Below are 23,127 nucleotides of genomic sequence, written 5' to 3' on the forward strand. Positions count from 1 at the left end.
AATTGTGTTTCCAATTATCAGTGTTTTCATGTGGCTTGAGCCGGCGTTATTTAATATTATTGCACTTCATTTGCCGAGAAGCCACGAGAGCCTTAACATCAGCGACGTATACAGTACGTTGCCTATAATGTTTATAGCGGCGTCTTGTCTTTGTTAAAGGTCTGATGTTTTTACGGGAATAAATGCCACACCCTCCGCACAGAAATAGCCTGTGGCCGGTGAATCACAGATCACAGAATTGTAGATAACCCTGTTAGACGTAACATGGGAAAGATCACAAGGCAGCAGTGCAGTGAGTGACCAGATATCGGCTTTGGGTGCAACACATTTCCTGTTTTTAAGGTCACAAACACATGTTTTTCTTTTTTAGCCCTACTGGCAAGAACAGGTTTGGAGAACTGCAAAGCCACAACACGCTGCACTCGTGTTACACTGTAGTGTCGTTGATGAAGTTCAGCATAAATCACTTTTTCAGTGTTGTTTTGACTGTAAGATGTTGATGTTTGTGCAGTGATAGTTTAAATCGTCCAATGAGCTGCGTGGTCAAATGGTTTGGCTGTGAGTCAGTGCTGCAGCTGGTGTCAGCCATTGTGTTTGGGGGGACTGACCTCTGTCACTGACACGGGAGAGTGTGATACTGTGTGTGTGTGTGTGTGTGGATGGCAAAAGGACACTGTGTGAAACTCATGTGCATGTGTTCTTGTGTGTGAGTGAGTGTTTTGAAAACGTGGACTCTGATAAGGAACATGATGTGACTTCCTCGTGTGTTGGTTGTTGTGTTTTTTTTTATCACTCAGAACACTGAAGACCTCCTGACTCGTGATCGTAATCTCCTGCTCTCTGAAAACGTAAATGTCAACAAACTGTCACGTTGGACTGATGATTCTCATCCACTTATGCCGCTTTTCCCCTCATACAGTTCTGGCACGACTTGGCACGACTCGGTTTGGTATCAGTCACGTCGTTTTTTCCGTTATTGTAGCACGTCATCGCACGGCTGCACAAAACTGTTTTTATATCCGTGACACAAACACACTAACTAGTGACGAGCAAAGCAGTTGTTTTTTTCGGTGTAACTGAATCATTAGAATTACTTGATCGGGTTGTGATTTGGCTCACGGTCGCCGGTTTTCAGCAGCGCTGTCGCTAAATACACCAGATTCCTATATATTCCTAATATTGAGATTTTACACATTTCCTTTGCTAAATGTTGGAGATTAACGCACGTTTTCAGGAATTTAACTGATCTACAGTTCGGCATTGTTCGGTTTGATTCTTGTGTCGCACGTCGCGCTCATGACTCTCAGCTCACCTTGGAACCTCGCCACAGCAGGTAGTAAAAAAAACAGCACCAGGCACCAGGTACTATCACTAATGGAAAAGCAGAAAAACTGAGCAGAGTTGAGCTGAGTCGTGCTAGAGCTGTGTAGTGGAAAAGTGGCATTAGAATGGAGCAGTGTCTGTGTTTGCCTCAACAGGCTGTGTACGAGAATAGCCTGCAGGCGCTGAAGGAACACCGGCCGCATGGGAATGACGTTGTCCTGCCGCCCGATCAGCTGATCGTCATGGATTTTACTCTGGTACAACCAAGGGTAGGGCTCATTATTTTGGTATTATTCCAAATGGAAATGCAAAAAAAAAAGGACATACCGTACTGTACTGTACCAAACTGATCTGAACATCAACAAGTGTTGACGTGATGATCACTTGAGGCCAGCGAAACAAAATCCACTGATACACTTCATACATTCAGCTCATCCAGTTTTGTAATGAAATAAAGTACAAATACTTACTTGTTACTGTACTTAAGTATAAAATTCATGTATCTGTACTTGTTATTCACATAACTGCCAAATAAAATCAGAAGAAGAAGAAGAGTTGCTTCTCTAGTCCTGAGGAGCTGCTTTACAGCACCGTTTTCACCCATTCACACACTTCAACATGGGGTTAAGTGTTACTTACATGACTTTTGATACTTAAGTACAGTAAATATCATATACTTTTAGACTTTTACTTAAGTAATATTATGAAAAAAGTGACTTCAACTTCTACCAAAAGTAATTTTCTGGTAAGATACTTGTACTTTTATTCAAGTATCGATTACTTAAGGTGCTTCATACAAGCCTAAGCTCATCCTATAGCAGCTACACTGTTTTTACCAAGTTATACTAACTGCAACAAACTCAAAACACAGCAAAACAAGCTAATTTGGGGGTGTTTATTTGGTGTGACTACGAGGTTAACCACCTTGCGTGAACACTGTCAGGAGTTCTTCCCATGCAGTACAACCACCAGCATGCAAGGGCGTAACGCTGGCTTGGAGTGGATTGAGGTCGCCCTCCCTCCCTCCCTCCTTTCTTGCCTCCCTGCATCCAGAGCAGCACAATATGTTTTGTTTTTAACAATTAAAGATGGAACGCAACAATTTGGCTGTAAATGTGTCATTATGATGTTAAAACCAATTGCAACACGGATAGAAAAACAACACCATCTGCCTTTTAACAAGCTTTGCTTTCACTAAATTCTCACTGGGACGGACGGACGGACGGGGGCTTTCGCAGAAATGATGCGATGATAGCGAAACTGAAAGAGAGTTTTCTTGTTCTTTTCATTATGAAACAGTGTTTACCAAACAGGAACCACGGGACACATGAAAGATGTCTGCCGTGTCTCTAATTAAGAATACTTAGATGAAGCTACGTATATGATCCACATATGTGAGAGTTTTGTTTTTTTCACTGCTTACAAACATAAAAAGTTATTCTGAGAATCTGCAACGGGTCCCACTTGTGGCTGTGTTCCGCGGTATAAATACGTTACTACACTATACTATAAATACTATATACTATCTATGTTTTTAACATTAACGTCCTCATAATCGTGAAATGTTGTTGTTATGTTTTCTCTTTGAAACATGCCGGCTAAATAAAGCCGCTGTGCGTGACTCAGACTGACTCACATCCCAATCACTTTCCTGCAAATGTGGGTGGATGCGCTCGCACACGCACACACACACACACACACATGCGCGCACGCACGCACACATACAAAGGCAGCAAGGAAGGTGTCCCCAAGCAAAGGTACAGCAGCTGTTCCCAGCATCGCGTTGCACATTTTAAGAGAGAACTATCAAATATCTGAGAAGTTCCCCTGAACATCTGAAGAGGTGCCTCTAGAGACACACACACACACACACACACACACACACAGACACACACACACACACGGGTGTGTCTTACATCTTATTCCTACTTGTTGTATTTTGCCAGGGATGAGAACAGAACAATGAATGACGGCTGATCAAGCTCTGGCCTGTGTCTCATGCACACACACACACACACACACACACACACACACAGAGAGGATCAAATGTCCTTCTCTGCTCTTTGTTGGGTTTTGTTGAAGATGTCATGATATCTCAGCTAAATGCTCCAAAGCGCCCAAAGCAAAGAGAAAAAAACAGCAGCCGCTCGACGGTCTCTGTCCTTTCCGATCCGGCGTCCATCTGTGGACGTTGTCCGTCTTTCTTCCACGTCTCTGCCCACAGACTTTCTGTTATCATTCATATTAGTCGCCTCTTAAGGACCTTCTCTGGCATAAAACGCTGACCTTGTCAGGAGCAGTAGTCGTCATGGAGACCAAAAACCTGGTTCTAGGGAGGCAGAACCTCATCAGAAAAATGTGAATTGTAGTTAGGTACAGGCATTAACTGGTTATGGTTAAGGTAAAGGATAACGCTTTAATTTAGGCAGTGTCTTGAGAAGAATAACTGCATAAACCTGTGTGTGTGTGTGTGTGTGTGTGTGTGTGTGTGTGTGTGTGTGTGTGTGTGTTCTTATGCAACTGGCTCATAAAAAAAAAAAAGTCACTCAGTGACTGTATTTATATGGAAATGGGCTAAATGGACTGTTCAAGCCAAGGTTCACATTAAAGCCCACACAGGATTTCATGCCTCCTTCCATTTTTACTTCAGCTGCATGAAAACACGGTGACTCACTCATTCTCGACTACACAGGTCAATAATGTGGAGTGTCTTTAACGTTTTTTTATTTTTCTTATTTTGCAACTCAGTGATTAAACTCCTGTGAAAGATGCACAGGTGAGGAAGGAAGAATGGAAAGCAGGGAGAGGAAACGCAGTCACACACAGTGTCATCCATTATGTTTTTTTTCCGAGAAGGAAACAGGTTGTTTTTTTTTTGCTTTCTGTTTTCTTTCCTTCACATGTTCATTTCAACACACACACATGCAGCAAAGTGTCGGTGGCCGTGTGAGAAAAGCAGCAGAGACCTTTGAGGCTTGTCCGTCCAGCTGTGTGATGTGTTTTTGTTGTTTTAGCTGCTGCTGGACTTAAATCAGTCCCGATCCTGAATCTCTTCCTGGTCGACGCTGCTGCTGTTATATTCTCAGACAGGTGGTTCCTGCTCTCTACTTTGCATTGTACCACTTTTGTACAGAAAAGAAAGTCAACAACCGTTTTGAACGTTGACGTTTTCTAGTAAATATTTTTTCCTGTTTTATTGTGTGGAGTAAAATTAATCGACATTACATTACGTGTTTTTACAGCCTTTCAGGCAAACCCGTTGTGTTTTCTCGTTTTTTGTTTTTCAGAGCAGAGACGCTGACGAGCACAGGTGTCAGTAATAACATTAACGAGGGCCCCGCCCACTTCACGTCTGATTATTCACACCTGTGCTCTTCCTTCTGTGACCTGAGCCCAGTAACATTAAGCCTTATCAACACTCAGTGTCCTTTTTTTCATTTAAGAAATAACATTTCATTTAACTCTGACAGCATTTCTGCTTTTTGCTTAAAACGTATAGTACATACAGAGGCTATAAGAATGTGCAATATAGAGTGAAATTTCATTTCACCAACTATATAAACACACCTGAGCAGAAAGTACTCAAAATGTTTAAAATCGGATTGAATTTGTCTAATTTGGAAATACGTGACAAGTTCACTTGGCTCGTTTTTATGAAGAAGAATAGAAGAAAGAAGAAAAATGGTCTAATTTTGTGACTTCTGCACAATTATTGCTACTTTATATCACTACTAAAAGCCTGAATATGTGACCCATAAACACCCCCGCCCCCAGGGGGTCCATATTAAAGAGTTGTGTATTATTCCCATGGCAGTTTACCATGGGTGCACCTGGGGGTTGCACCACTTTCGCACTTTAGTTAAAAATTTGCTCGTCTATTGGTTAATTAATGCAGGGCAACTTCTGTTTCCGCCACATAAGAGCAAAGCGTGGAGTTGTTTCAAATCCTCTCGGTCTTGGGTTTTATTATTTTCTTTTATGTGAACATACTACGCATATACGCTGCAACGATGGGCTCCCGTCTGTTGTTCTACACGCGTGTGTGTTAGAAAAATATAATATTTCCTGCCATTGCATGAACAAATGTAATAAAGGCATTAGGAAGGCAAACTGATTAGGAATGGTAGCATGATTCATCACCACATGCCACCTCTTTATACTTAAAATTTTGTGTAATTTCCCCTTAAATGTGTCCTGGTGGACAGAGAAGTGTGAACTAGTCGTCAGTAGAAACATTGTTATAGGCCATGGTGTGCTAGTTCAGCTTTAAAGACTCCCGCGGCCTAAAGACAAGGCGGTAATCCTCTCAGCGTGGGATCCCGGCTCATTAAAAACACACCACCACCGCTCTTGTCATGAGAGGAGCCGTCGCCAGCTGAACTGTGACCCATTTTTTGGGCGCAACCCCTTCGCTTAAGAGACCGTGCAAGAAGTGCAAGAGTCTATTATTCCACTTCCTGGGAACTAAAGCCGAACACTGCAGCGCCTTCTCCCAAGCTGGGAAGGAGAGTTTGAATCAGCTGCCGGATAAAAGCCCACATGTGTTCTTTCATTTTAATAGACTCAACTCTGTCAAGCTGCAACTTAACTGCACAGTGTTGTGTGTGTGTGTGTGTACACCTGGTATTCCTCATGTTGTGGGGACCTAAATGTGTTTACACAGTCACATTATGGGGATTTGTCTTCCGTATGGGGACAAAAATCATGTCCCGATGACTTTATTTACTACTTTTTAAGGTGAAGACACGTTTTAAAGTTAGGTTAAGTTAAGGTTAAGGACTCAATGTCTTCTGAAGTCATGGAAACCAGCATGTGTGTGTGTGTGTGTGTGTGTGTGTCGGTTACAGGGTGGAGGAGTTCAGGATACAGACATCACAGTGTGTCCTGCTGTTTGAACAATCACACCCAAACTTCCACTTTACCTCAATCAGCAGCCGGCTATTTCCCGCCTTTAACCTCTCGTTCCCCTTTACTTCCTTTCTCTCTCTCTCTTGTTAAATGTGTGTAAATAATCTGTAGCCTTTTATTATTCCCACCAGTGTTTTCTTCCACTTCCTTTTGTCATTTCTGGCCTTTTTCAATGCAAATCAGCTAGTGCCACTGTCTCTGTTGTGACCTATTTACATGCTTTTAATTCTTTTTTTGTGTGTGTTTTGTTTTAAATGAATACATGTACTGTTACTGTATGTCTGTTGTTTTATTCCATCTGCCCACCAGATGTCCCCAGACTTTTCTGAAACCTGTTCCCCGTTTCCTTCATGTCCTCGGCTTAATTCAAAGCAGTGCCTTTCCCTCACTCAGTGACCAGATTCCAAACAGATTCCAGCTGTTTATTCTGCAGGTTGTCGTCATCGTTCTACCTCAAGCCTGGTCTTCATCACACATGCTGAATTACAGTGCCATTGTGTAGTTTTTGACTTCAATAAAATAGAAGGATTCAATTTGAATAAGAGTTTGGCTGCTTCAACAATAACTGATTAATATTTTTGATAACTGATTGAGTTTGAGTGGGTTTTTTAGTTACATAAATCTGAATATTATCTGTTTTTTTCCTCCTCGATTATCAAAAAAGAGGATAACTTTGTTTTCTTTGGGACCAAACATAATTATTTTGAGGTTTAAAAAGTGTATGTCAACATTGTTCTGTATTTTATGGCACTTTATGACTTTTTTTTGACATTCACACATACACTCACAGTATTTGTGGTAACAGCTCCCTCATGTGTTCATGTTTGGTATGAGCGTTGAGAGAGTGGAGGGGGGGAGGATCAGAAGCTCCACCTCACTGTTCTCAGGTACATTTCTTTTCAAAGGCTGAAATCCAAAGCCAGCATAGCAGGCAGAGGCTGCCTGGAAGTTGTCAGTGGTGGGGAAGGACATGCAGACATGCAGCAGTTGTGTAGGAAAAACAGTGGATATAGCAAAGTCAAGCAGCCAGATGTTGCTCCCAACTGAATGCAAGTTAACACTGAATGCAGGCCTAACACACAATGGGACGTTTGGTGGCTGAGCTTTTTCTGTTCCTGCTGATTTCCACAGGACAAGTTAATGCAGGTAAGGAGAGAAAATCACTGCTACTTAAAAGTTAAAACAGAGAACTGACATGCTGTAATATTGTATTATTGCGTAATACATGGTTGCAGTGCTGTAACACAACTTAAAACACTGTAAACGTAATATTAAATATCATAAACTGTAGTCCCTATCGAGTGATGTTATAGATTAAATAAGATAATCATTGTTGTTTGTGCAATTTCTTTTAAATGTAGTTTAAAAGTTCAGTTTACATAGTAAACTATGCCACTAAATACTGAACTATAGGAGGCTTTGAGATACTTATATCATAGAGAACAACCTGAACTCCATTTTCTAACTGTCGTCCTAGAAAGCCAAACATTTGATTCATAAAAATATCTATATTTTTAATTCTGGTGATGATTTACGTCAACAGCATTCATATAATACTTGACTTCGTTTTTAACAACAGTGCCAGAGTTGTGCACTACCTCACAATCACAAAAGCATCCATTGAATATCAACACATTTGACATAACCATGTCAATGGCTGCCACATGTTCAGGAAAATAGTTCTTAATTGGCTGTAAGGAACACCTCACATAGCTGCGCACATGTCTCTTTATAATCCTTACACCTGCTCATGGGAGCAGCACATAAAAGGCAGTGAGTGCACGGGGGATTAATAATAATCCAGTGTTCACTGGTAACATAGAGACAGATTAGATGTACATGTGCAGACATACACAGACAACAGGCTTATTATAGGGTTTATGCAGTGCGGCTGCATGCTGGGCCAACCTGTGATTCTCTTTGGGTCCAAATTATATCCTTGATTATAAACCTAATAATCAAAGTTTTTAAGAGTTACTTGGGAGAGTTTGGGACAACACAATGACACAAATATATAAAAACTGTTCTGACAACTCAAAAAGAACAGTAAAAAATGCAAATCTTTACTATATGGACAGTTAAGAACCATATTTAACAACACAGCACAGCATAAGTGTCAAACATTTTGTTCGTTTTAAATACGTTACATACAGGTTTTTATATTCTTTGTATTCGAATCATCCTTCTGAAAACACACAAATACAATCTGTTGACCTCTACTTTTTGTGTTGCGGTTACCATTAATGGACAGCCATTTTGACAAAGTGCTCCGATACTGTTATGTAGGTCAGATCAATCAGAGCATAGACCGTTTTACTTTGTTATACACAGTTGTTAGAGCAGCAGGGTAATTGGCTTCACCACTAAATGCTACAGTAAGTGCACTCTTACTAATGCAATTATACAGATAAAAATGATGATTAATAGTATAAAATATGTCCAAATAATAAATGAATGATTGAATTTAAGTTAAATTTGGGACAGACATTCTTGTTCCCCTAAGTATTTGATTATCCTCTAAGTGTTTAGTAGCAAATTAGCAAATACTAGCATTTAACACCATGGTTAGCATGTCAGTGTGAGCATGCTAGTTCACTGTTGTTAGCATTTAGCTTTACTGCACTATATGTTGAGGTAATTGGTTAGCCTCCAAGTTCTAAGAAACAATAGCTGTATGTTATTTAACTTGGCAATAAGGTGCACTTATATTACATATTTAATTTATATTTGTGCTTCCAGAGCTCTAGCTTCCATGTTTTTACAACAAAAAAAAGGTATATCGACCTCTGGGTCAAACTGAAGTCTAATTAGCATAAAGCCAGTTCAGAATGACCTCGTCTAGAGTACATTAACTGCCATTAATTGAATTCAGATAGCAGGTGTAAAGTGCACAGTCATTACCATATTGATAAAATGGTCACTACAAATTAATGGAATAGTCTTTGATTTGGCATTTAGTCACTGAATGTTATTGTATTTGTTTCAGATGTGCATTTACATCGTTTAGCCACACAATCGTCTCCTAAGAAAGCTGTGAATTAAAGCGTGTTTGTTGATGTGATTCTTACTCCGCTTAGACAAAAACAGCACAATACTTGCACCACAGAATTACAGAAACTACACTTAAGTCAATTCATTTCATAATGTTAATATACATGTAGTAACACAAACATATAAAGTAAAACCTTTCCACTTTTATGTCACTTTATGTTTGATATGGTCACACTTTTGCCTCAAATTATCATCTTTGTCTCTTTTGTTATTGTTGCAGTGTCTTTCTATGGCGATGGCTACATCCACCTGCGGACAGTGGAATCATCATTTCAGAACTTGCTCCACGTCCGATTTAGAACCTCCAGTCAGGCCGGGTTGCTGTTTCTGGCAGCAGGACACAGAGACTTCTTGCTGCTGGAGCTGATATCTGGCCATCTGCAGGTTGGCTATGGGACATACTGGAGCAGTAGTTAACCTGTCCTTTAAAGGGCACATATTTCAGGGGCTATATATCATTTTATGTTTTATAAAAGCCAACACTGCTTGGATTTTTTAGAAATAACCTGTTCAGTCAAGTGGTAACTTTATAGAGACACTAATAAAAGATGCCTGGCACTTTCCTAACGTGAGCAAATATTTGTCCCTTGGGACATTTTAGCTCATATATGTTGGCATTTACTATTCTGAGGAGAGAAGACTCAACACATCTAAAAGCCTGGTGTCGGATTGCTCACACAGAGGAAAAAAATAAACCCTTTGGCATTGACTTCATTTCAGAACAAGTTCCATCATGACCAAGTTAAGTGAAAGGACCGCAATAGTTTAATGAAATCTCGAGTAACAAAGTAAATCAGCTACAATTTGGTTATATTTTCTTTGTAGAATGGTTCTTAAATATGCATTGATGCACAATTCATACACAATGACTCAATTTAGCCTACAAGATCTAATCACCATGTAATGTCAACTTGTCTTTGGGCTTAAAAACGGAAATCAGAGACTTTCATTTCATGAGTCTTGGTTATTACATTTGTATCACCACTCTTTCCCCCTTTGCTTCCTCTTTCATCACTTAGGTACGTTTGGACCTAGGCTCAGGTGAGCATTTACTACGCTCACAAAAGGGCATTAACCTTAGTGACCTGGGGTGGCACTCTATGGAGCTGATCCATGACCAACATAATGTCACCATGACTGTGGACCAAAACTCTGTCACCACTCTCCATATGCCAGGACCAGATGTGGAACTCCGCGTTGAGGTTGGACTTTTTGTCGGTGGAGCAGTTGGTCTGAACTACCCCTTTCTACTCAACATCTCCACTGGGTTTAGAGGCTGTGTGGATGAAGTGGTGTTCAATGAACACAACCTACTGTCCAGCTTGAGACGGTATTCTGGGTATAAGAGTGTCCATGAGGTATCTTTAGGGTGTAATATGCAGTTTTCTGCCACAGAAGAAGAACCAATTAGTTTTTTCAGCTCCAAAGCCTTCATGTCAATCCCACCATGGGAGGTACCACAAGAAGGAGTGTTTGAATGTGAACTTCACCCATCTGCAAGACAAGATAATGGTATGGTCCTATATAGCTCTGGCAACCAGGGAGTGTTTGTTGCCATAGAGATTATAGAAGGTCACCTGGTGGCAACAATTGGACATGGAGAGGGGAGTAAAGTCGAGCTTCGATCCCTAACGAATGTCTTCAGCAATCACACCTGGTACTCTATCAAGCTTCACCTGCTACCCCACAGCATCCAGATTAAGCTAGACAAGGAGTTAATCAAGACTAATTCAAGTCTGGAGCTACAAATCATCCAACTCGAAGGGCCTCTTTTTCTAGGAGGACTAAACGAAGAAGCACGTGGAGAGGCAGCGCAAGCTGGTTTGCTCTCTGCCTCGTCAGGAGGAGGAGGAGGCTCCTTTAAAGGCTGCCTTCGGGAAATAAGGGTGAACAATCAAAGAACAGGCCTCCCCCATGCTGTTGTCACTAAGGACATCACTGTGGGCTGTCGGGTGGGACAAGCCATTGTGGTGGTGACCCCCAACAGCTCAACAATTAGTCCAGAGTTTAATATTACAACCCCAAAGCCAACGATCAATAATAAGAGGAACCCTAACTTTTTGTTTCTGAGAAAGCTAGAGGTAGAAGAGGGAGGCCGGGCACCACTGGAACCCAAACACATCAAGGTAAGACTTGTTAGCTCCACCAAGCTGTACAGCTTGGTTCACTTCATTTCATTTTCTCAGCTTTTTTAAGTTTTGATTGTCATATGTTCTGAGGGATAACAACATAACCCATCTCGACCATCTGTGTGCACCCTCTGTTGGGGAATGTAGCACAGTGGTCTAGACCAGTGTTTATCAATCCTGGTCCTGGGGACCTACTCTAGACACACAATAGTCTGTTGATTGTTGGAATGGGAAAAACACAAAATGCATCACTTTTAAATCAGAATTTTAAATTTAAAGACAGATTTAAAGACAGATTTGTTATTCATAAAAGTAAAAATGCACTATTGTTTCTATTTGCACTTCTCTTCAGGTTAATCTGGATTTCCGTAAATTAGGCATCCATCCTTCCCAGTTTAAGTTCCACATTGAGGAACAGCCTGTTCATGGCCAGCTCCAGCTGGACCTCAGTCCAGACGCTGATGGAATACAAGATGAGGGCAAAGAGGGGACTATCGCATTAGGAACAGAAGAGAAGGACAGGACTTTCAGTATGCTTGACCTATGGCAGGGCCGGGTGATGTATGTTCACAGTGGATCAGAGGACCAGAGTGACTTCTTCATCTTTTCAGTGTTCTCCACTAAGAAGCAGCCTCCTGGGCTTCAGAGGGGCATACGTCTGCATCGGTTTGATATCATCATTAGCCCTGTAAATGATGCACCAGTGCTCAGCCTCCCAGAGGGCAATCATTTTACTCTGCTGGAGAAGTCCAAGCGACAGGTAAGCACAGCAGAAGAGGATAATGTGAATATTTGTATTAGCTAAGCATAAGGGAATAAAATGATGTACATTTTTAATTTCCACAGCTGACAGCAGATATGTTGAGAGTGCTGGATCCTGACAGCAGTCCTGCAGAGCTGTTGTTCAGCTCCCTTGGAGACCTCCACGCTGAGGCCGGACACCTTGAGCATGAGGATTACCCACATAGGTTGGTGCTATGGCTTGTGAGGCTTTACAATGCCTCACAAATCTTCTTACAACCAATCACTCAAGTCTACTGGATAAGTGACGATAACAGGGGGCAGAAAACAAACTATTCTGACCAGAACAGAGATTCATTGACGCTATTATATACGTGTAATATTAATCTACGTTCAAAATCAGAAATCAAAGCCGGATGGGCCATACGAGAGTTGACAGCTTTTTGAAATTGTTTATAAACTTTATTGCCAGCGCCTGCTTGCCTTTATTATCATATTCATTAGTGAGACCTTCACACAATTCTGTAGCCATTCCTGACCGTCACTATGTCAGTTTCGGACAAAGAAGGGCACAACTTACAAACAGTGAGTTAACATGGTTACATTTGTCCTTTAGAGCCATTAACCTGTTCTCCCTACATGACCTGGAGGATGGTAAGATCAGCTTTGTCCACAGTGGGGTCTCCACCGCTAGATTGCCACTCAGGGTCAGTGATGGGCAGAAGGTAAGTGTACTGCGTCCAAAAGAATGGTAAATGCTTGGTATCCCAGAAAGATATCCATTGTCCACTTATAGTAGTGGCTATAGGCTTTCTCCTCCTTTATTTTCTCATATGATCTCTTTCCTTGTTCCCTCTCTTTTCTGCAGTCAAGCAACACAGTCATTTTGCGGATCATGGCAGTGCCACTTGAACACAAACTGGTGAACAACACAGGATTGGAGGTAAATCAAGGCGAGGCCTCTATCATCACAACCAGCCATCTTGCAGTACAAGTTAATGTGTCTGGCCAAGCAGTGGAAATTCGATATGACATGACAGAGTCCCCGCAATACGGCGAGCTCCAGCGGTTACACTCGAGTGGCGAGTGGAAAGTGACAACTTCGTTCTCTCAGAAACTTCTAGAAAAAGAACGTATCAGATACCTCAGCACTTACCGAGGCCTTCAGACCCAGAACAACATCACGGATCAGTTCAAATGCAAAGTCAGCATTAATTCCAATGCTACTGAGGAGGTTGTTTTCCCTGTTATGGTACGCTGGATCCACTTCAAGGTCACACGAAGCAAAATGGAGGTCAACAGTGTTCAGCCAGCTGTTGTGACCCCTGAGAACCTCCATGTTGTTTCAAAGGGGGTTAGGCTCAATGAGAGCAACCTCCACTTCATACTTCTCACTGCGCCAAAGAAAGGTCGACTACTCCTTGAAGACAAAGTTCTTCTCAAGAATTCAACCTTCAGCCAGAAAAATATCACAGACAGTTTGGTGAAGTACGAGCTGTACAACAGGCTAATCGACGACACAAGAGACACATTCCGCTTTCGGGTCTTTTCAGCACACGCCAGCTCGACAAGTTACGACTTCAGAATCAACATCAAAAATGAGTCGACGGCCATCACCATCGTAAACGAAGGCCTTACGATACTCGAAGGAGGGAGTAAAGTCATTACTAAAGACATCCTCTTCACCAACACCGCAAGTAACCGTGAAGTCAAGTACACCGTCACGAAGAGCCCCATGCATGGACAGATAAGGAAGATCAACCTCTCCAACTCATCCTCCATCAACGACAATGTGGTACTCTTCACAAACCGGGATATTATGGAGGAGAGGATCATGTACGTTCATGATGACAGCGAAACCAAGCAGGATTCCTTTACATTTCAAATCATGGTGCACAAACCACATAAACACACCAGCAAGAAAGAGGAGCGACACACTGCAGAGCAGGCCTTTAACATCTCAGTGCAGCTTGTCAATGATCAGAGACCTGCGAGGGTCGTCGATAAAGTTTTCCACGTGGCCCGCGATAGCCAGAGACTGGTGACGTTGAAGGACATTTGCTACAGGGACGATGATTCCGACTTTGAGGACAGCTGGTTGGTGTACACTCGAAGGGGGATTCCCATGGGAGACCTGGTGCTGGCCAGTAATCCCAATCACAAACTGTACGAGTTTACACAGCGGGACCTTGAGCAGGTTAGCACGATTTAAGCATGATGTGAATGGACTTTGTTATCCTGGTGGTAGGAGACCTAGAATCACAGAGTTCCAGTTTTATTTCATGATTTCAGTAGGTAGATTTACATTAAATGGTGGAGATATGTGTGGCCTGATGAGTTATACATATAATGGAAACCTGGATAATGACCCTGTCTCAACAATTCAAAAATAGGTTTTCAAATTTGGTGACTTAACAATAGGAAACAAGAAAAGCCTCTTGGATTTTGTTATGTGATAAACCAACTCATACCCCTCATCTCATCTCCTTTCTTCTCCAGAAAAAGGTGTTATTTGTCCACAGAGGAGTGAGTTTCGGGCGTTTTGTGCTTTTTGTTTCGGATGGGAAACATTATGTGTCCACTCTGCTGGAGGTGATTATAATGTCTTCACTTAACAAGTAATATGAGTTCAAAGTAAAGTGTGAAAATAACAAGAAAAAAGCAAGTCAATGGCTTTATGGGTTAGTTTTTGTGTTACACAGGTGATGGCCCAGGATCCTTACCTGCAAGTGGAGAACAACACCGGCCTCTTGGTACAGCAAGGTGGTGTCACGACCTTGACCTCCGCTAACCTCAGCATCTTCAGCAACCTTGACATCCGAGACCCGGAGGAAGTGACGTTCGACGTCTTCCGTCCGCCTAAACACGGTTTCCTCTGCTTCAATGACGGCGACTGTGACACTGCAAAAGGAGCAGATGCAATTAAAAGCTTCACCCAGCGGGACCTGGTGGAAGGGCGTTTGGCATATCGCCACGACGGCAGCCAGGAATTGTCAGATTGGTTCAATGTGACGGCACGAGCAGGGGAAAAGAGCACAGATAGGCGAGTGGACAGAGGGAGGAGGGAGGTCCAAGTGGACGTTGGAGTGCTGGTAAAGATGTACCTGGAGAGTCATCAGAGGGAGCCAACGGTCATAAGTAACCGTCCAGTTGTGGTGCCAGAAGGACAGAATGTTTCCATCAGCAGGGAACATTTAGAGGCAAGTCAGTTAGTCAGTCAATATTTTGTAGTCATCTAGTTTTCCTCTGATAAACTATTCAATAGCTTCTTCTTCTTTGGTGTGTTTGCCATAATATTAAACTTAAACTATTCCCATTTTTGTGTTTCAGGTGGTCCATGAGGACAGCCAACCTTCTGAGATAATTTTTTCTGTACAAAGTCCTCCCGCCCTGGGCTTTCTTCAGAGATCCTTCCCCTTCAACCAGCACCAGATCGTCCATAGAGAACAGCAGTTCTCTCAGGTGCAGCCAACATAATGAGAGTTTAGCCCTGTCAAACCCCCCAAAAGTTACTTTTACTTCACTTTCATCTATCCAAGGAAAACAAAGAAAATGGAACACTTTTAGGGTCAAAGGATTTACACAAATACAGCATTTGACATGTTTTTTGTCCCTGTTCCTGTTCCTGTTCCTTCCTGCAGGGCATCAGAGAGCAGCAGATGACCTTCACCCAGAATGACGTGAACCAGGGATTGATTGTCTATCATCAACAGGCCACAGGAAGCACCAATGACTCTGTTCTGTTGGAGGCAACCAATGGAGTCACAAAGGTTGGACCCATTGTGCTGGAGATCGATATTATTCCCATCCTGCTCCCTCTACAGGTACAGCATACATCTCATGTTAGATGAACCTCTAAAAACCTCTTCCATTGATCAATCACTTACCTCCGTTGTTTGATTTTGCAGGTGTCTGATTTGATGCTTGACGAGGGGTCATCCCTGCCACTCACCAGTGACATCATCAAGGTCGCCAATCACCACTTCTCAGGCATGAACTTCCTGTATCAAGTCCTCGTCCCACCACGGCATGGACACCTGGAGCACAGCCGGATACCGGGGATGCCCATCACTGCTTTCACACACACTGAGGTTTGACTGAGCAGTATTTAACTGTATATGTGAGTCTGGCCTGGAACCATTCGTCTCTGATATATTATGTATGAATCCATTCTTCTACATGAATCGCCCTCTTTATTTGTTGCTAGGTGGAACGCAAGTACATCTCCTACATCCATGATGGCAGCGACACACAGGGAGACAACTTCACTATTGTTGCCAATCAGACGGAAATCAGCAAACACAGTTTGCCCTGCACAGTTCACATCAGCATCACGCCGGTCAATGACGAGTCTCCTGTCGTTACAAACAACCGGGGTCTGAAGGTAGGAACTGAGGGGCTACTTCTGGACATGTTTGGGTATATTATCTAAATGATCCATCTATTGTTGTTGCTGTTCATTTTCCTCAGGTGTGGGTGGGTTCGGTGACTGAAATCACCTTAGAAGATCTTAGTGCAGAGGACCCTGACACTCCCTCTGAGGGGCTGGAGTTTGTGGTCACACCACCCAGCAACGGGCACCTGGCTCTGAAGAGCGCCCCCTCCAGACACATCCTGAACTTCACCCAGAGTCACATACAAAGTGGACAACTGGTGTTTGTGCACAGTGGTGAGCACATAGTGTTTATTAGCATCATATAACTTGTTATTTACCCCTGGATAAAAGATGAAATAACTTGTCTTCCACTGGCTCTATTCTTGTATAGGTGCGTTGACTGGAGGCTTTCACTTCCAGGTAAATGATGGTGTCAACTTTGCCCCTCGTCAGATCTTTAGCACCACTGCACGATCTCTGGTCCTCACTCTGCAGAGAAACCATCCAATGGAGGTCTACCCAGGTACAACAGGTCACACAGATGCAATAAAACACCCAACTTCAAACTCTTCCTTCACTTTGCTAATGATACATGACGGAGAAGTTTAGAAATGAGCAATTTTCCAAGCATCAGCATGAATGTCAGCTACTGAAAACACATTTATGCTGAAACAGAGCTCTCGGACAAGGTTGTACTCCCTGTTTTTCAATGTTTTTTGTGCCCCCAACTATGGCAGACATGGTGAACATCACATCACTTTAGCAATATTGCTAAATATCTTGCTACATTGTGTCAGACCCGCCCAGCATCAAACATTTAAGTGGTGCTTTTATGTAAGTTCAGCATTAAAAGTTGTGCAGTGATTGCTGTACACAGATTTCTCACATTAGGTAGTTTATTGGTCGTTATAGTTTTGTACTGGTGGGCCTAAGCCTGAGCTGGAACACCTGGAAAAGATTTATTAAAATAACTCTTTTTTTAACTTTTGAGGAGGACAAGAGAAATCCCCTCTCGAAATCCACTCTCTTGCTGGTTTATGTTTCCTTTTTCTTGGCCGTCGTCTCTTTCTGTGGCAGTTTGAGTGGAAGTGTCAGTGACTCCTCTCGCTGTGTCTGTCTTACCTTCAAAGGCTCTGTGACGCCGATCTCCGAGCAGGAGCTTCAGGTGGTAACCAGCGGCGACAGCGATAACAGAAGGAACCACTCTGTGGTGTTTGCAGTGACCGCTCCTCCTAAACTCGGCCGCCTGCTCCGTCGTATGCCTGACAACTCAACGCAAAACATTTCCACATTCACACAAAGCATGGTGGGAGGATTATAATACTAAAGTGTTGATATGTCACCAGATGAGACACTGCTTTATCTTTGTTTTCATTCCTCACATCACTGTTTTTTTAGGTGAATGATGGGGTTATCCTGTACGGGCAGAACAAGCCAGAGACAGTCGGATGGTCGGCTGATGATTCCTTCTCTTTCACCGTGTCCTCTCCTCCTGCTTTCCTTCCTCCACACACCTTCACCATCTTAATCTCCTTCCTGGCTAACAAACATCATGACAACCCTCAACACAACACCAGACTACTGAACAATGCAGGTGCTCTACAACCCATTGTCACTTCCTCCACTATTCCAGTGTTATTAAACAGAACACGTTTTAATTAATTAATAAATATTAGAGTAAATAACAGATTGCTTCTGTCGTCCAGGTGCTGTGGTGGCAGAGGGGGGCAGGGTTACGATTGACAGGTCCAAACTCGATGCCTCCAATCTCCTGGGGAAAGTCCCAGAGCCTCGACGGAAAGACACTCACATCCTGTACCGTGTCGTTTCTCTGCCACAGCATGGAGCCCTGTCCATACGAGGATATAATATCACCAGGTAGAGACTGGACTCTTTTCCTTGTGTCCCAATATCTGTCTGTCTGTCAATCTGTCTGTGTTACAAAATTTTCATTTTCATCCCCCTACAGAGACACACCAGATTTCACACAGATCACCCTGAATAAGTTCGGCGTCACCTATGTCCACGACGACTCTGAGACGACAAGCGACAGCTTCACGTTCCAGGCTTGGGTGGCTCCTCTGGATCGCTCCTCCTCCTCTTCCTTATCCTCTTCCTCTTCCTCCTCAACGTCCTTGTCTGCGTCTTCCTCTCGTTCCTTCTCCGGCCCGTACTCCTTCTCCCCTCTCTATTCAGCCTCGTCGTCCACCTTTTCGTCGCCAGACACGGCTTCTCGTCCCCAAATCAAAGACGGCCTGGTGGTGACGGAGACGTTCAACATCACCGTGACGCCAGTCAACGATCAGCCACCGCTTATCAGGAGCAGATCCCCGAGTATGAAGGTGGTGATTGGGGAGAGAGTCATACTTGGCCCGGACTATTTGCAGGTGTGTCTGTAATGAAACTGTCGTTATCAATGATTTCCATTTATTAACTTTTTTGTCAACAATTTTAAAGCCACAGTCCTTACCTTTGAATTCATTTTGTTGTTGATAATTGATAATTGTTGATAATTCTGCCTCAGTCTCGTCCTTCATAAACAGAAAGGGTGTAAAATATAAGCTGTGTCCTTCAGCTGACAAGCAAAACTATCAGACCTGACATCAGCGACTGTCAAACTGCTGAACAAGCTTTTAATCTTAATTATAACAATTACCAAAACCAAATAAACAATCAAAAAAATATTTCTTCCACACATTAATTAGAATTTTTTTATTAAATAAACCAGGACTAAGCTCTGGAATAGTCTCCCATCCTACATTAAGTTTTCTTTCTTTCCATTGATTTTCAATCTTGCATTTAATCCTAATGGATTCTGCCTGCATGTCAACTTTTGTATCTTACTCAGTCTATTATGTCTCTTTTTTGTAAATTCATGTTTTTAACATGTTATATAAAGTAACATGACTTCACAGTTTGAATATCAGTGTTAACTTTGGGTAAATGTGGTATTTTAAGGTTGAGGATCACGACACGCCTCCAGAGGAGCTGCACTACCTTGTGATCAGTCAACCCAACAATGGTTACCTTACGCTGGGCGAAAGACCAGAGACTGTGACGTCCTTCACCCAGTATGACGTCAACCATGGGCGGCTGCATTTCATACAGCAGGTGACAAAGTGACTCTGAGGTCCTTGTATATATTGTGTTATTCATCTACTGCACTCATCTACTACACCTCTCTCCTGTGTCCCTCCCGCAGGGCGAGGCCTCGACAGGTGTCATCTACTTCAATGTCACTGACGGCCATCACCGCCCCCTCTACAAACTCTTCACTTTGGAGGTGATCAAGCCATCTGTCTCCATCGTGAACAACACCGGCCTGTCACTGGTACAAGGCAGGACCGCCGTGGTCCTCTCGACCACCCAGCTGGCAGCTCAGACCAACGGTCGCAGCCAGGCCAACATCACCTACACCGTCACCACACACCCTCGCCACGGGCGCATCGTTATAAACGACCAGGAGGTCGCAACCTTCTGCCACGAGGACCTGCAGTTTGGCCGCGTGGTCTACCACATGACGGATCTCAGCGAGTCAGAGGACATGTTCCAAATCTCCGTGTCGGCCTCGTCGCCTGGTGTGGACTATGGGAACGTAACGGCACAGACAGTGGAGGTAACGGTGCGGCCGTTGGTCTACCTGAGGGAGCCGGTGCGGGTACCCAGTGGTATTGCTGTGAAGCTGGGGAAAGCCATGATCGACGCGTCCGAGCTGGCGAGAATCAGCCGAGCTGACCCAGTCTTTGAGGTTCTGTCTCCACCGAAACATGGAAAACTAGTCAAGGTGAAGCCGTTCTTTCGGAATCTTTTGATCAGATTAAAAAAGGAACAAACCCCTTTAGAACATAATGAGATGCTTTTCCCAAATTGTTCTGCCCAAGCATTCAGATCAGAGATCTCAAAATCCTGGCCCCTGGGCCACATGTGGCCCTACAATCATTTTCATGCGGCCTGCCACTTAATATCAAGTTACGAATGAGTTATTCCAATTGTTTTCTTTTTATTTACAGATTCATTTTGCATCCTAAATATGTTTGCTACCTCATTCCAGAGCACAGAACACTTTTATTTTGAAATTTCACCATTATCATTATTACAATATAATTACGGAATATTGAGATGTAATTTTAAGCTAATATCACCCCGGGCTACTTAACAGTTGCTTTTTCCCCAAAAAATTACAGTTTTTGTCATTTGACCGGTGCCCACCTGACGAGAGTATGCCCAGTGACCCCTAGGTCATTTGATTTTGAGATCCCTCATTTAGATTTCTATCTATTACTTCATAACCGAGCAAACAGTATCAGATCAATTATAAATGCCACATAATTGTGGTTCCTAACTCTGAAACTCAGATATTTGTGTGTGTGTACGTATGCAGATGACGTATGACCCAAACCGAGCATCAGAAGTCCTGAAGTCGTTCACGTTTAGAGATGTGGTGCAAGGACGAGTCGCCATCGAGGAGTCGCTCAGCGACGGTGACAACCAGCTCCACGGCAACAAAACGGAGCTCACGACGGCTCGAGGCCACACCCCCGCCAGACCTCTCAATGACTCCTTCATCTTCCTAGTGAAGGCTGGAACCGTGCAGCCGGCGAAGGGCGAGCTTCACTTCACCATCTTTCCCCACCACCAGATGCGTCACGGTGCGAGTGGTTTGAGCAAAGAAGACGGCGCGAGTCACAAACACGCCACGACCCGTCTGCCGACACATAACAAGACAACGTCCGGAGGCGGGAGAGTGAGTGGACGAGGGGGATCCACGACCCAGAGCGGCGCTGAGGTGGGTTTGCATCCGCACATTTTGTCACATAAAAACCACAACAGGACACAGCACAGGTCGAGGCCTCATAGCCGATGGGGGAACCATACGCGCGGCGGAAGCCACGGAGGGAGATCGGCGAGTCCCGCAGAGGGAGCTGGAGGTCACGCTCAACAACCCCACTCTCCTCCAGACAAACATGGCCCGATGATCCATCCTGACAACCACCCGGTTCACTTCGAGGTCGTCCCTCGTCCGGCCTCTGACCCGCTCCTCATCATCCTGCCTCTGCTGGCCTGTTTGTTCCTCATCATTATTCTCGTGGTTTTGATTCTCGTGTTCCGCCACCGAAAGGAGAAACAGGCCCGGCTGCGGCTCATCCAGGAGCTGGCTGCGTTAGCGTTACCCCCTGAGGACAGTCCTTATCTAGGCCGGCCAGAGCGGAGCATGGCGATGCCATCTGTGGTGGTGACCCCACTCGGCCCGGCAAGCTGCCCCGCCTCACCGAAGATACAACTAATGCCTAAGAGGAGGAGGCAGAGTCTGGCCCCTGGAATGACCTTCTGGGGGCCGATTGACGCTGATGGAAGAGGAGGCCATGGGAATATTCGAGTTGGTGCTAGTAACGAACGAGATAATGCGATTTGTCGTAATGTACCCCCAGCTGTTACTGCAGGCTTCAAGACCTCGGTGAGAGCCAGGTCCCCGACTCTTAAACACAACCAGTACTGGGTTTAATAAAGGTGCGATTCCAAGGAAAACTGTGCCTTAGAGGTGTATGTTTGGTGGTAAATGGCTTATGACGAGTCTCCCGGAGACATTTGTGGTCATCTGATCTGCTATGAACAGAAACAATCTGCATCCTGATGAAGAAATCATACTATTTCAGTTACTGTAGTAGTATTTTATATGGATTAAATTACCCAGCTGTATAGGAAGCAAACAAAATGTCTCCTTAGGCTGCTATTTTCAAAAAAAATGTCCTTTTAAATAGTATTTTTCTGTTGTTAGTGCAGACAACCATCATTATTACCTTTATGAAACATTTTACTGTACTGATCCCTGAAAACACTGGTTAGATATTATCTATATAGATAATATTATTTATTTGGAACCGAAACAAAGGTGCAAAACATAGACTTAAGTAGCTGAATTTCACGTTTGTGCTCATGTAACTGTTATCTCGCACCTAGAAGCTAATTTGTTGTAGTGTTTTGTGACCTATTGTAAACTTACTTTGAAGACCAAACAATTTTCTCCTACTTTTACCCTTAATGCTGCACTTTTCCGTTTCCTGTCACCATACTGTTTCTGATGGATTATTAATGAAGTCATAGTAAGCTGTAATAACATACAGTAAAGTAAACATCTCCCTTCTGGATGGACTTTAACATCTTCAGTCAGTCTTAACCCTTTTGTTTCCTGCGCCTGTTTGCCATGCACTTTGCAAAATTTATTTTTAAATAAAAAATATTTCTTTAATACTTGTATGTGTGTGTGTGTGTGTGTTAATAAATGCAGTCAACAGTGAAGTTACAAGCAAAATCATGGCAGAGGACAACACTGTTTGAGATTGAGGGTGTGTTTCCTGTCTGCAGGGTCTATCACATGCTGTATATTCTTTACTTTTACTTAAGGGGAAAAAGCTTAAGTGCAGAGGAGACACAGCAAAGGGTGCAGTAGCCCATGAACGTCCACTAGATGTCACATTTGGCACTTAGCATATACTTGCACACACTTGCGCTGAATCAGCATCCGCTCCTCCATTCAGGATCATGGAGAAATAAAGCTGAAGTTTTGTTTTTTTAGTGGCTTTAAAGACCATTAAGTGTCTC

At 43.3% G+C, this 23,127-nt stretch overlaps 1 protein-coding gene across 1 annotated transcript; it reads left to right on the forward strand.

Annotated features, from left to right (window-relative positions):
- Positions 1-7,163: 7,163 nt before the first annotated feature.
- On the forward strand, positions 7,164-22,461 carry LOC131446715 (chondroitin sulfate proteoglycan 4-like). The gene is made up of 22 exons (XM_058618123.1): positions 7,164-7,377; positions 9,503-9,666; positions 10,302-11,408; positions 11,764-12,171; positions 12,258-12,379; positions 12,769-12,877; positions 13,021-14,349; positions 14,652-14,744; positions 14,855-15,352; positions 15,483-15,614; positions 15,794-15,976; positions 16,061-16,243; positions 16,360-16,536; positions 16,623-16,821; positions 16,919-17,050; positions 17,658-17,833; positions 17,926-18,121; positions 18,234-18,405; positions 18,497-18,914; positions 19,486-19,638; positions 19,730-20,311; positions 20,909-22,461. Exons 1-22 carry the CDS (start codon positions 7,314-7,316, stop codon positions 22,028-22,030), a joined length of 7,719 nt encoding a protein of 2,572 aa, XP_058474106.1. The 5' UTR covers positions 7,164-7,313; the 3' UTR covers positions 22,031-22,461.
- Positions 22,462-23,127: the final 666 nt, after the last annotated feature.

This window comes from Solea solea, chromosome 19 (assembly GCF_958295425.1).
Source record: "Solea solea chromosome 19, fSolSol10.1, whole genome shotgun sequence".
Lineage (NCBI taxonomy): Eukaryota > Metazoa > Chordata > Actinopteri > Pleuronectiformes > Soleidae > Solea > Solea solea.

What these genes read in the sequence shown, in the direction of transcription:
- LOC131446715 (XM_058618123.1), top strand. Translation starts at nt 7,314, where the DNA reads ATGGGACGTTTGGTGGCTGAGCTTTTTCTGTTCCTGCTGATTTCCACA. An exon ending in CAAACAACCGGGGTCTGAAG is followed by an intron (nt 16,537 to 16,622) that starts GTAGGAACTGAG and finishes CATTTTCCTCAG; the next exon opens with GTGTGGGTGGGTTCGGTGAC. An exon ending in GGCTGCATTTCATACAGCAG is followed by an intron (nt 19,639 to 19,729) that starts GTGACAAAGTGA and finishes TCCCTCCCGCAG; the next exon opens with GGCGAGGCCTCGACAGGTGT.